Here is a 14,845-nt window from a genome sequence, read left to right as displayed (position 1 = left end):
TACAAAGTGAAGACTGTTACCTCATTGGTGGAAGAGCCTGAGTTCTGAATCTCTCTGTCACTCAGAGGTATATTAATTATTATTGCCTTCATCTACACATGTTTTATAAATTTCAGGCCCAAGAACAGTCATCTGATCTGAGCCAATTCACGCTTCATTTTTCAGACACAAACACCACTACTCATGCCAGGAAATGCTGTGCTGGCTTCAGACAGATTCACATCCAAAGGGAAAGAGTCAAGAAACATCTTCTGTACTATTTTCTTTCAAGGGAAAAAAAAAGGATGGCTGAAGGCAGGAAAAAGGCACACCCTCTGGAATCCTCCTACTCAGGAGACTGCTTTACTTTTACGCATTATAAGGTGTGCTGTGCAGAAAAATATAGGCACTATAACGTATGAATGGCACTGCAAGTACTGGAGTCCAATAAACAGTTATCCTAAGAAGCAGCTTGATGCAGTGTTTGAAATTACTGTCCCTCTAGGGTTATATAATCTTGGGAAACACTGCTGTTTAACAATGTCAGCTGAACAGAAAGAATTAATCCTGAGGTTGAATCTTCTATTTTACCAGGACTTAGGAAACTGATGCTTGTACCAAGTGATGAGAGGGAAAGCAATTGAAAAATGTAGAGTTGTCTTTTTCTCTCCTAAGGGGGGAAAAACATTAGAGTTCTCCTTATCAAATACTTATTCCCTAGTTGTTCTTTCAAAGATTACACAATTTGCTTATTGTGATATGAAGTGCTGTTTAGCAATTCAATGGCTGCTTGGACCCTCTCATGTCTGTGACAAGACTTCTACTGTAATACCAAGAACACCAACAGCAAATGAACAATGGTAGCCTGATGCTCAAAAAAGAAAAAAAGGCAAGGAAGCACCAGGTAACATACCTCTGGTAGGATTGGACAGGCTAATTTTAAACTGAAAAATATTCTGGCCATATATAAATCAGGCTGAAATCAGGAGAGGTCACCAACGGAGCCTGGACAGTCATGGATAAGGCATGACAGGTCATAAATGTTGGAAGAGTTGCAATAGATACAAAAAAAGAGTGTTTTATGTTGATTCTTAAGCTTACTGGCTTTCTAATACCATTGCTGGTTACTTACCACTTTTACTAGGGACGGGAGGCCTGTAAAGCAGTTCCCAACCAGCAAGCCAGGCAACAGTTAAACAGTACCACTACATTTTAATTCACATAAATCCCCCATGAGAAATTTTTGCCTGGGCTACTGATATCTTATTGAGAAACACAAAGGGGAAATGTTAAGACAAGGGCCAAAGACAGGCACAACTAATTGTCACAGTGAGGACCATATAGGGATAAATTCAGAACATCAAGATAAGTTTGTGAAGGAGTGGCATGCCTATTAGTTTAAGGACCAATACCATGATTTAGTTTCAATCTGTCACCAGAATACTCCAAAGAATACTACTAATACAGAAGTAGTGGAAAGCAATTCAAATGTGACTTTGGCAACTTTACTCAGCCAGTATTAGTTACAGCCCAACCAGATCTACTATAGACTACTTCCAAACATGACTCTAACTTTCCCAAGCATCTTGCTCCATTGCTCTGTCTCTCTTTTTATGGCTAGGAAGCCTTTCCTACAGTCAAATTAAAACCTGCCTTCTTGTAATTCAATAAATTGAAGTGCATATTAGAGACGATTTAACCACAGGCTCAAGTGCCAGGTGTTTATCTGTTAATTGGCAGAGATTTGGAAAGGGAAAAAAAATCTTCCATAAACAGCTTCTTAACTTTAGACACCTACATATGGCAAAAACGTATTTATATTTCAGAAATATCTGCATGAAGGCTCACATTGCAAATTATTCTACAAGCATAAAATAGGAGAAAGAAATTGCAGTCATTAATAAGAGAAGGATTTACAAAGGAAAAGAGACAAGATTAAATAGATACAGCTTTTAATATATCCAGCAGCCTCAAAGCATGCAACAGAAGTAAGGGAATCTCAGCTATAACAGAATAACACACATTCAGAGCAACAATACTCTGCTCCTAACATTAAGTAAAATTTTGGATCAATGGGTACAATAGGATGTGATCTGAAGAAAGGATCTGAGCAGATGAATCGAGTCTTCCACTCTGGTTAATATCACAGCTTCGCCCATTCCAGTTTGAGAAAACTTGTATAATTTAAAGCAAATAATAATAATAATATTTGATTTATATAACGCCCTTCAGGACAACTTAATGCCCACTCAGAGCAGTTTACAAAGTATGTCATTATTATCCCCACAACAAAACACCCTGTGAGGTGGGTGGGGCTGAGAGAGCTCCAGAGAGCTGTGACTAGCCCAAGGTCACCCCGGTGTCTTCAAATGGAGGAGTGGGGAAGTGCTGCATACCCCACAAAACATGAAACAGCTATACTGTTGCAGCAAAGTAAATGAGCAACAGTGCAATCCTAAGCAAAGTAACCCCCTTTTAAGCCCACTGAAGTCAATCATTTTAGAATAATGTGACTGTGTTTAGGATTCAGCTGAATGTTCCTTTGATGTTCCCTCATACTTAAATAGCAGAAATTGCACCAGAGGCATTTTTAAAATCCCAAAAATAACTAGTTTATTTTAGAGGAGAAGGGTCAGGTGAAATCAGGGGGTGGAAATTTCTGAGGCAATTCAACAACTTTGAGGTAAAATCAGTACATGCAGAGATTTTAGTTCTTATACTCTTCACAGATTACTTAAATGCTTATGAGGATGTTGTTCCTTTGGATTTTTCCAAGCACTCTAGTATACTTTCTTTTAGTATTCTCTCTTTGTTTCAGAGTTAGGAATGCTGGTACCTACTTTCTAGTACCCCAATCCCCTTCTCTCTAAACACCAGTTTCCTTCAGCTGTTAACTAAATCTGAAGATCTCCACAGGCAGTTTCCAACAACATCCAGCCACAGAGCTCGTCTCCACTCTCCAGAGCTACCTCTCTGTTTCACTGAGTAGAGAAAATCTCCTCTCCTTAGAGGACCTATCTCCCTTGTTTGGCCTGAATGGCAATCTACACCTACTTCCATGCCAACTTTTCCCCAGTTCTCCTGTCGGTGTTAAAACTGCTCTCCATTAGGACTCCTCTCTCCCAACTCAGCACCTTTGATCTCTCTCTGCTAGGACTGAAAAACAGACCCTTCTCTTTCCAATTCATGATACCACAATCAGATGCCTTGGATAGGGTTGCCATGTCCAGGTTGAGAAATTCCTGGAGATTTGGGGGTGGAGCCTGGGAAGGGCGGGGTTTGTGGAGGGGAGAGCCTCAGAGTCCACCTTCCAAAGCAGCCATTTTCTCCAAGGGAACTGATCTATGTCACCTGAAGATCAGTGGTAATTTCAGGAGATCTCCAGCCACCACCTGGAGGCTGGCAGCAGGGGCGGTGCCAGGGTTTCTGGTGCCAGCGGCTGCCCCTACGCGTGTGTGCACAGAGTGCACACGCACGCACCCCCCGGACTGCATGATGACATCACTGCATGTGACATCATCACACAGCAAGCCAGCCCCATTGGCCGGCGGTCGGCTGTGACGGTGCGCGGAGGCTGCCCGTGCTCCCAGTCGGGCATGGGGGGTGGCCTGGGAGGTTCTGCACGCCACCCCAGATGCCTGCCGTGCCTGGTCCATGGCTGCTGCGCCTGGCTGGGGGCATGTGTTGGCGGCGGTGGTGACAGTGCGGGAGGGTTGGCAGGCTGCAGCAGCTGTGGGCCAGGCACGCCAGCTCCACGGCACACAGCATGTGCCCCCCGGCGCCCCCTCTGGCACCCCGTTCGGCACCTCAGTGCTCGAGGCGGGGGCCGGACCTGCCTCAATGGGCACGCCGGCCCTGGCTGGCAGCCCTAGCCTTGGAGTAGCCTGTCACTCAAGGCTCTGTTTCTGTGAAAGATTAATCCTTAACAGTCCTAAAGTTGTGTGTACAGCACTTGCAGGCTGGTTAAAATGAGCAGTCTGTTATAGTTCCTTTTTTTTATCACTATCAAGGGCTAAGAATATTTTCCCCCTACCCTGTACTACAAAATGCATTTTTTTTTAATTTAGGATGTTGACAGATTAACACATTCACCACCAGTTTTATTCTCTCACTCACAAAACCTGAATTTCTTCAAAGCTTCCAAACCAAAGTTCCCTATTGGCTAGTAAATATGTTGCATCTGTGTTGTATTGTAGCATCCAAAATAAGTAAAACAAGCAGTAGTTACAGAACTAGACAGGAATTCAGTAGGCATCTGCAATCCATAAACACAAATAAATAAAGTACATTTAGATTATATGAATATACTAACCTAACAAGCACACCATAAAACTATGTTAAAGAAATAACTATTTTCCAAACTCGTGACATATTCTAATGTCCAGAGGAAGTCTTTTTTCCCCTCCAAATCCCAGGAGTGTATGAGATGTGACCTCAAGCTGTAGTTCCATTGGGGGTGGGAGTTGCTAGAGTGCATAGGCTAGTAGAGTATTTGAGGTGCAGCCTTCAAGCCTTTCTTATGCAACCACATGGGAGGAGCATTAGGTGTTTTTTTTTTTTAACTAATATCTATTGACTGGTGGACGTGGTAGCCACCAAATCCCCTGCATTTCAAATACTGAGACTGATGGGATGGAGACGAATTGGGATCAGCATACCTGAGGGACCGTCTTTCCCCGTATGTGCCCCGGAGAGCGCTTCGTTCAGCGGGTAAGAACTCACTGGTGATCCCTAGCCCTAAGGAGGCTCATTTGGCCTCGACCAGGGCCAGGGCCTTTTCGGTCCTGACCCCAACCTGGTGGAACTCTCTGTCTGAGGACACTTGGGCCTGCCAGGATCTTGTATCATTTCGGCGGGCCTGCAAGATGGAGATGTTCCACCAGGCTTACGGTTGAGGCCAGCATCAGGACCATCATTGAGCCTCCCACCGGTCTCTGGTATTCGAGAACAGCTCGTGTGTCTGCCTACCTCCTCTTTGTATGCTGGGGGCAGGAATGTGTAGCCAACTATATCAGGTTTTTGTATATATATAATTTTATTGCTGAATTTTATTGTAGAATTTGCTATGTAATTGTATTTTATGACTGTTGTACCCCATCCTGAGCCCACTTGTGGGGAGGGCGGGTTAAACACTGAATAAACTAAACTAAACTAAGTGATGTCACAATGAATAGCAGAACCACATAATATCTGTGGTTATAACCAGGTAGCTTTGAATAAACGGACCATTCACCCTGCACAAGAACATTTAAAAATAACATAGAAATTAACTATTTAGAGGGGCTGTTAGTGCCAGATGGCCTCATTTCTCCATTCTATACATGTGGTAGTTAATAGAAGCAGGAAAGCATAAAAAGAAGCCTTAGACCCCCTATGATTTAAAATACGATTTTATTTATTTTGAAATAAAATAATTTTCTCTGTCTCATTCATAATCAGACCTGGTGGGAGAGAAGGGATTTGTCCATCCCACAAACAATTACCCTTAAATATGTCTAGAGCTGTGCATCTAAAATAACTCCATTTCCTTTTCAATGTGTGAACTTTCCCCCATCTACCTAAGCCTAGAAGGGGGCACTACAAGGAAGCAACCCTTCCAGGTGGGTACCCTTCCTTCTACTACCACACAGATGAAGCTTTTGCTACTTGCTTATGATGGGTAGCATCTGAAAAAAACATTGTTGCTTCAAGCAGCATCTTTCTCCTGAAAACATGCTAGGGGGCACTTTTAACAGGGATAGTGACTTGCCAATAAAAACTGTAGTCTCCTCTAAGGCATGGTATGTAATGGTATGTTTAACTATCCTGCTCCAGTTCTTCCGTCAGTTCTGTTCTATAGCTTTAGCAACAGGTCTCTTTTGTTTCCAGCCTGAAGAAAACACTAGTACACATACTGGGAGGCTGCAACTAACAACAAAGACAAGACCTTGGTGATATTCCTTCTGTACAGGCCTTTCAGGGGAAATAGACACTAGTTCTTGAGGGCTCATTTACATCATACAAACTTATATAGCCTACTCACAATTATCTTGATAGTTATTGTTAACAAGAATCTAGGCTAGAACCTAGAAGATGTCCCTTGAAATCAGGAGCCCATGAGCCCGTGGTTCAACATTCAACATTCTATCAACTCCAATTTTAACAAGTAGCAAGCAAATACTTTTTCTTTTTGGCAAAAGAAGTTGCAGTATCCAATAGTTCCCCCTCCAGCTGCAGTCCTTCACTCGACCTCCTCTGCTCAGGGGCCCACAGACCCCAGGAACAAAGCCCCAGGGAGGCTTCAAGGGGCTGCAGTGAGAGCAGAAGCTAGAAAGTCCTGCTCTATGAAGTCTGCTCCATGAGCAGATCTTGTTGGGTACAGGTTATGAGCATTTATCAGTTAATACTTTTTTTATACTGAAACAATTAGAAGATGTCATCAAGTCAGTACTAGCCAACTTGGACCACACATTGTAAAAATGCAGACATATATTTTAACATCAAACAAAAAAATCAGGAATCTTCTTAAGTCATTATTCATGATCTAGTCAGATGCCAATGGCAGAATATTTAGCCTCAGTCTCTCTTTTTTCACATCCTCTATTCTCCCGGCATTGGACTCTCCCTTCTCCAACTCACTTCCCTTTCCTTCGGTCTCTGCTGGAAACAGTTGTTTTCTTTGATTAATTCCTCCTTAAAGGTGATCCTACACTTCCCTAATTTGGGCCTCTACAGTTGTTTACATTTCTTATTTACTTTCTTCCTTACATGCTTACTTTGTTTTTACCCTGACTCACTCCTCAATGAGGATCCAAAGAGTTTTATATCATTTGCCTGTCCTTTATTTTATCCTCACAACAACCCTATGAGGTATGTTAGGCTGAGAGTATGTGACCAGCCCAAGGTCACCCAGCTTCTGTGGCAGAATGGGGACTGAAGTCTCACAGATCCTTTTCTGACACTCTGCTTTGGCTCTCACACTCTCATGATTCCTGATCTACTTTTTAATATATTCTTCCCTGGAGCATTGTTGATACAGTTATTTGACATTGCCATAATGAATTCTCTAAGAGTAATCTTCGTTTTTTCCATAGAAATGAATTGTAGCCATTCACTTATGAGAGAAAGTAAAGACATGTTCTCAGAAAAATTGAGAAGGTAATTAAAACTTTTTATTGCCCTTTTTAGTCATCCTCTGCTCCGAAAAGCTTTCTGTTTACAGCCTTTAGATTATCCTATAGACTGCATTTTAGAATTCTGCCCACCTAATTACCATTGGCCTTGTCCATTCATTTTAATAGCTTTCCTTCGGGACCAATTTCTTGGTTATGCTAAATTGTGACAAAGATGGCACCTTGGAAATGGCTTTTATTATATAAATATTTATATTATTTTGGTTCGTTTAATATAGATACATTTTCAACCACTTTGTTTCCTTTTTGGGAAAGAAAAATGAAATCAAAAAGCTAAATGTAAATATAGAACTGGATCCCACCATTTTGTTCGATGGCCACGCACGTGGTTCTCCAGCACAATTACCCTTCCATTGATACAAGACATTCTTGAACTGACTGACGAGTATCTTGTATCAACAGAAAGGTCCTTGCCTCAGAGGCATGTGCAGGTGCTAGCAGTACAAAATGGTAGCTCAACAAATACATTTATCATAGGAAAAATGATGTGCAAGATGCAAGACCATTCTGCTATATCAATTAAAGAAACAAAAATACAAAGGGGCTCCTACTGATGAATACAGTCTATTTAAAGGTGGAAAACCACCCGTGTAGGATGGCAGAAATAGATCAAAAAAGTGAAAAACAGTGGTGGTCAAAGAGAATGTATTAAATATATTAAATATATTGAACAGATGATATTTGCAATGGAGTTTGGTTTGGAATAGTTTATGTAGTGAAAGTGAGTGTGTAGAAGGTTATGTAAATTCCATCTATTCAATATATTTAATATATCAATTAAAGAGGAATTCAGACAGCATGCAGAATGAATGGAAAGCAAAAAAATAAATATTTATCAAACATCTTTTAGCAGCTATCCTCTCCCTTTCACCGCATTAGTCGGTAGTAATTAGGGTTGCCAACCTCCAGGTATGGCCCGAAGACCTCCCAGAATTACAATTGATTTCCAGACTACAGATATCAGTTCCCCTTAATAAAATGCTAGCTTTGGTGGGTAGACCCTATGGCATCATACCATGCTAAGGTCCCTCCGTTCCCCAAACGCTACACTTTCCTGGCTCTACCACCAAATCTCTAGGAATTTCCAAAGCCAGAGTTGGCGGCACTACTAGCAATATTGATCTATGGCTTCAGGTGTCCTATGACTGGATCTGTAGTAGTCACAAAATAACAAGAGTTTTGGCTGAGAGCTGTTGCTAAACTGGAAATTTCATTTTGATCTGTGAGCTTACTATGTTTTAGAGTAGTAAACAACCCAATAAAACAAGATACATTTCTTAAAATAAAGACTATTGACAAACTTCAGTAAGATGTCCCACACTTGCATGTAGCTAGTAGAAGGTTGCTAACATTCTAGCACAAATTATTCAGAGTATTTTTGTCCTGGACATCTTTAAGAAAACCAAGACTGAATTTACCGCATTTTTTCCTATGTGGGCACTGAAAAGTCCCAGGGTGAATGCTACACAGTGTACACCTTAGCTTTGGACCCAGACACTGCTATCTATACCTAAGAATACCATTAATGGTTACTGTACCTTAAAGACTGCTCAAGAGGCAGAATTCTGCTTCCAGAAACCCAGCTACATGTCTTATTGATTTCAGCTGGCTTGTATATATATCACTGTAAGTTTTGAACATCACTCCATGGACAAGTATACATAAGATCTCAATTGACATGCCTGAGCAGTGGAAGTTTTCAGGAGTTCTGCTGTCATATAATTCAGGCACCTGTAACATTATATGTATAAGCACAATCTTTCACTGAACACCCAAACTGCTGACTCAAAACATGAAAAAAATGACTCATACATTCCAGCACTTCCGAAAAGATCTAGCAATCATTCTGGGTGATTTAAGACTTTTAATTAGAGGTTTCCTAATTGTAATATGCTAAGTATGTAGCTCCCTTAGAGAGAGACCCTCTTCTGCAGAAAAAAAATTGTTACTGTTTTTAAATCACAGTTCAACCTTGAATGCAGCATCAAAGCATACACACACACACACACACACTGTGTTTGGGTGGGGGGAACAGTACTGAGAGTTTACATAAGTTCAGTGTGGGGAAAAATGATCATTGTGTTTGTATGTTACTTCATGAATTGCAATATCCAAAGCTGCATAATATGGTAATTTAACGCAACTAGAAGAAAATATACTGTTACCTGTGGAAAATATCATTAAAACAGGAACCATATGTTTTTGGCATTCCCTGTCTATGTTGTGTAAGACGGCTTTCTTCTAATGTGACACTTTAAAAACATTTTCTTGTAGATTGTCATTAATTTAAAACGCTTTAGGTTTTATGTGTTTTTAGTTAAGCTGTGAACAGTCTACAGGGAAAAGATTCCAGAGAAGCACTTGAAAGCCGCATCTGATGGTTAAGTAGCTCCTGTAAATCTTGTGTACTTTCCTTGCAAATGTAATCCTTTTGGCTTAAATGGAAGTAAACTTTGCTCTCAAGCAAAACACTAAGTTGAATACATGTAATTGCCCCAAATGTGATTTTCCCTAATAAATGTTCCAGGTCTCCTCCTAACAGCATTGCTAATGCTTTCCATGTTCCCCACCTAGCAGTTCTATAATGCGTATGCCATTCTCTGTGAAATTACCCAGTTGATTCTATTCTCATTGATACTTGCTTTCCAAAACAGACATTAGTCTTCTATACTTTGAGATGAAGATGATTGTTCAACCCTAAAATTCCTCCAATTCCATTAAAAATGTTTTCAGATTCTTACTCTTAGAAAATGATATACACAGTAGTGAGCCTAACTGTAACATACCCACAGGCATCCTCTGTTGTTTCGGGCTTTTATTTAAAATATTTTTCAGTGACTACTAATACTAGACTGAGTTCTAACCTGAATGGAGAAACTCAGCTCATCTACTCTGATCCATTCCTATCTTTACATTGGAGGCAATGCAAATAAAGAGTCTGAGGCTGCATTTACTTTCTGTCTGCAGCACGGGAGGCCAACAAGAGTAAATTCCAATGAATTCAAAAACCAGGGAGTGTAACTACAGCATATTACCACAGATGAAAAATGTGTCAAGCAGCAGCGCACAGACACTGAATGTGCTCTCTGCATCTACCACGTCAGAACAGTCAGGAAAATAAATAGGGCTGGGCTGACAATGCCACAGTTTCAGAGCAATGAAGGAATATGTTTCGGCAGCATTTCTGCAAGAGTTTTGCAACACTGATGAAAAGCATTGCTTCTGATGAAGTTGCATTATGAACCTGGCACCCTGTAACACCTACAGCTGCAGCAGACTCTCCTCTCCACGTATAATATATGAGAAGTACCGGTCTCCATCCTTATCCTTAGGAGAAAGAAGATCAGTTCAAATGTTACCAGGTGATTGTATTGGCAATGCCAAATGTCACAACAGAAAGTTAAGCCCAGGGAGATAAATCCAAATTAAAACAGAGGATTAATGAACCTGAGTCCAAGAGACAGCAATCACATGGTTAACGGCTTGCTAGCGGTAAACAATTTTTTTCCACTAACCCAGTGGATTGTTACCATATAGATTGCAAACGTTATTAAAGGAAGCAATTGCTGCATGCACACAATCTTCTGGTTGCAAAAGAGTTTTTAAAAGCAAACATCTTGGGGAAATCTTGAAGACTCTGGCTGGCTATCCCTCCTATATGAACAGTTGTGAAAATGCCACCAACCTTAAGTGACATGCACGGATCTGTATCCTCAACTAACTGTTAATGCTGAGCAATGTGCACTGCAGATCCTGTTACAAACATCAGACACTATCCCAAAGAAATTCAGTTAAGCACCAGTTATTTCCATTCCAACTTCCACGAACAAACTTAGCATTCCAAAGGCAAGCCAGAACCTTTGGCACCCATCGACGGTTTATCTGAGAGACCTTTTGGAATACCCCCTCCCACTCCCCAACAAACTATCTGCTTTTCGTTCAGCTTCGAACCGTGGACTAATCGGGCCCGGAGCTCTGCATTTTGCAAGACAAGTGGCAATACGTGTCCCTAGATCATCCTTCACCGCAAAGGTTTAAAACCGGGGCTCCTTTCTGTGCAGAAGAGATCTGTGCTTTTTTACAAACAGCCCCATTAAACATAATAAAATATACACCCGTCGCGGACAAACAGCGTTCCTTAATGCACTTCAGAATGCGCTGCTTGTTTCCTACAGATGGACCGCGGCTGTAAATCTCTCGAGAACTGTCTCGCTTGGCGTCCGTAACATCCCCTGCCAGGGCACTCTCGGCTGCTTGGAACTGCACCGGCAGTTAATGCAGCAAGCAGCTGGACGGGAGTTTCGGACGAGGGAGGGGGAGCTCAGCGCCGAGGAAGGAAGGGGGCTCGAGCATCGCTCAGGCCGCCTGACGCTGAACACCAACTTGAGCTGCTCGTTTCGCAGAAGCGGGCGCTGCACTGCAGCCGCTTGGCTCGCAAAGCCGGCAGAGGAGGAGGGGAAGCGGGTCCGCTGTTCTCTGACGAGCCATTAAGGCTTTCAGAGGCTGAGCAAGAAACACGCCAGAGGAAGAGGCTGCAAAGTAATTCCGGAGGGAGAGCCGGTGGCAAATCTGCCCCCCCCCCCGCCCGCCGCAAGCACTTGACAGACTAGAAAAGTCCGCAGGGGAGGGGGGGGGTCTAAAGTTCGGCTGAAAGAGACACCAGTCGATACAGAGAGGCGGGAGGGGGAGCGAGGACCCTAATTCTGATTCCACCGGACGGGGACGGGGAATCCGCGGTTGGGAGGAAAGGGCAGCCCTGTCCCTGCGAACTAGGACCACTCAGCAGGCAAGGCGGAGCGCTAGTTCCGAGCGGGACCCCCTCTCGCCTCTCCCCAGCCAAACGCCGGGCGCCAAATCTCTCGGACCCTTTCGGTGCAGCGCTCCAACAAAGCTGGCGCAAGCGAAACGAGCCCCTCTTCTCCTGCCGCTTTGCGAGCCCCTCCATACACTGAGAGAGATCATCACCATCCAAAGGGCTCCCGGACGAGAAGGCAAATGCGGGGAGGCGAGTCCTACCTAAGCACAGCCGTGTCCCCTTTCCTGACCACCAGGTTCTCCACAGCCGCCCCCGGGAAGTCCACGCTTTGTCCGGCGGGGAGGCAGGAGGGCAACAAGCAGCAGAGGCTCAGCAGCACCGCGGCCAGCCACTGGTTGGAGCAACAAGCGCCCTGGACCAGGAGCATCACGTCCATGCCTGCGCGAAGGCTGCGCTCCGGCTCTCGGCTCTGGCTCCTCCACGAGCCCCGGCGGCAGGCAGGGAAGCAGCCTCCTTCCTCGGTCCGGGCAGGCAGCGCGTCCGCCTGGCTTCCTCGCTCTGCCTGCCGCCCGCCTCGCCTCGCCTTCCCTCTGCTCTGCCTGCCCGCGTCCGGAGCGTGTCTAGTCTCGGGTGTCTCGCACACCATCTAGCGAGGAGGGAAACGCGCTGGAGAATGAGCCAGCCAGAGAAGCGGCGGCGGCAGCGGCGGCAGCAGCAGCAGCAGACGGACCCCAGGCTCTGAGCCGGTTGCCATGCAGCCGTTTCCGTAGCAACTTGTCCTGGTGGCTGGTGCTGGTGGTGCTGGAGCAGAAGAGGGGAGGGGGGAGAAAGGGAACACACACACACATATATATAGGGGAGAAAAATAATAAAAGCGATACAGGGAGACTGACGAGCCACCGTGATGGCAAGAAAGAAAAAGGCAATTAAGGGCATTGATTGGAGCCAGATACCAACCTGCAGCTGTGTGTGCGCGAGCCAGAGGAGCTCGGACATACACAGGCTGAGTAGGCTTCTCTTGCTTTCTTTTCTAATTAGGCTGCATCCCAGCTCCAAAGCTTCCATCCCTTAATAGCCTGGCTCTGCCCCCACTCCCAAAGTTGCCCTCAGGAATGGGCTGAACGCTCTTACTTGGCCTGTCAAAAAGGGTGTGAGAGAAGTTGCTTTGACATCCATGGGGAAAAAAACTTCCTTCAGCCCCTTTTAGAAATGGTGTTTCTCTCATCTCCCCTGCCCCCTACCCCCTCAGCACACATACTCATATTCCCCAAAGGAAAGAACTCACTAGCAGATCAAGCCTTGGATGTAGAAAGCTGAGAGCTGGTTGAAATGGCAGCTCCTCTGATACTGACCTACAATGTGGTTGTTTGTAAGAATGCTTTGTGGAGTGTACTTTTCCTTATAAGGATTGAGTCCCTATTTAAAGGGCAGGAAGTTAGGAGGAACAGGGGAGGAATGCCCTTGAAAAATCAGATTGAATGGAGACTCATGCTTTCAACTCTAAAATACGTTACTCCTTGCTGTTACCCCTAACTACTTTCTCTGACCCACATTTTGAAGAATCTCACTGAAAATAATTGCCCTGACTCTAAAAGTGGAAAGAATATTGCTGACAGAGCCAACAAAGCCCAGGTCACAAACATGGAAAAGCACAGGTACTTTTTACCAGACCCCAGGGGACCTGATCTGCAAGCCCATTACCATGGTGTGGTCTATTTATGTCATTTCAGAAACAGACTAAAACTGTTTCTTTCATGATTCTGGAAATTAGATGTGTGTGTGTGTGTACATAAGTTTTAATCTGCCTCAGAGAAGTGAAATTTGGCAGACTATTGCTTGGGGGCTGGCTGCAGCCACTCAGATGCCTGCCCCCACTGCTGCCAAGTTAGATTTAAGTTAAGCAGGTTACCCAGTTCTCTTCTTTGGAATGGGATGGTGGGTGGGTACAGAACTAATTCTGACTAGAGCAGAACTCAGCTATGGGATATATAAAGCAGTACTTTCTGTGAACAAGAGCGGAACCTTTCTACACAAGTGGGATTGAAGGATGTGGCAGCTAGGCAGCCTGAGGCATGCAGTATTTTAAAATTAGGGCTTTATTAGAGTCTGATGGGAAAGGACTAGTCATTCTAGAGGGCTGTTGTTTCTTAGAGTGTCTCTACACAAGACATCTTATACAGGGACACTCAACTGAAAGATTTTACACTTGCTTTCCCATTGTGGATACACATGCACTGCTAGGGAGAGGGAGTACACTTGAATATAAGACCACACAGAAAATAAGTCCCTTGAGCATCCCAATGTAAAATGTCTCTCTTATATTCTCTGCCCCTTTGTAATTTGCTCATTTGGATTTCTATGGGAGTTGTGAGAATCTAGAATAATCTTGCTGGATCAAACTGAAGGTTAATCTGGACTAGCATCCTGTTTCTGACAACTGGACAATTCCAAGAAGGCCTTTAGGCCTGGCCCAGAGGACAAAGCCTTGTTGTTGCCTCTCACGGATACTGAGAAAACCAGTGCCTCTGAACAAGGATGCTCTATTTACAGACCAATCCTAAGCAGAGTTACTCCAGTCTAAGCCCATTGAAATCAGTAGTCTTAGACTGGAGTAACTTGTTTTAGGATTGCACTGCCTGCCACCTTACCTAATTGCCATTAATAGACCTACTCTATGAGTTTGTAAAATCCTCATTTATGGCCATCTGTACTCATGATCATGATTACATCTTGTGGCAGTTTAATATGGTAGTTTAATAAATATACTTAATAACTATTAAAATATATTTATATATAGTTATCTATTAAAGAATTTATACCCCACATTTCCATATAGTTCAAGGCAGTTTACAAAAATTATTTAATTTTTTTCTAAATTTAAACCAAAATAAGATCTTCCTCCCTTAAAAGATGCTTACCCTACACACCCCATCGAAAG

The 14,845-nt window shown here is 43.5% G+C and overlaps 1 protein-coding gene across 2 annotated transcripts in view; it reads right to left on the bottom strand.

Moving 5' to 3' along the window:
• NEGR1 (neuronal growth regulator 1) overlaps positions 1-12,438 on the bottom strand; it is a 1,020,236-nt gene extending 1,007,798 nt beyond the window's left edge. For both annotated transcript variants that reach the window (XM_054980097.1, XM_054980096.1), the window contains exon 1: positions 12,168-12,438. In XM_054980097.1, coding sequence (XP_054836072.1) covers positions 12,168-12,343 — 176 coding nt within the window. In that variant the 5' untranslated portion in view covers positions 12,344-12,438. The remainder of the gene's footprint in view (positions 1-12,167) is intronic.
• Positions 12,439-14,845: the final 2,407 nt, after the last annotated feature.

The sequence above is a fragment of the Eublepharis macularius genome, chromosome 5 (genome assembly GCF_028583425.1).
Source record: "Eublepharis macularius isolate TG4126 chromosome 5, MPM_Emac_v1.0, whole genome shotgun sequence".
Lineage (NCBI taxonomy): Eukaryota > Metazoa > Chordata > Lepidosauria > Squamata > Eublepharidae > Eublepharis > Eublepharis macularius.
Note: the sequence above shows the minus strand (reverse complement) of the source record. Positions and strands in the feature narration are given on the sequence as shown.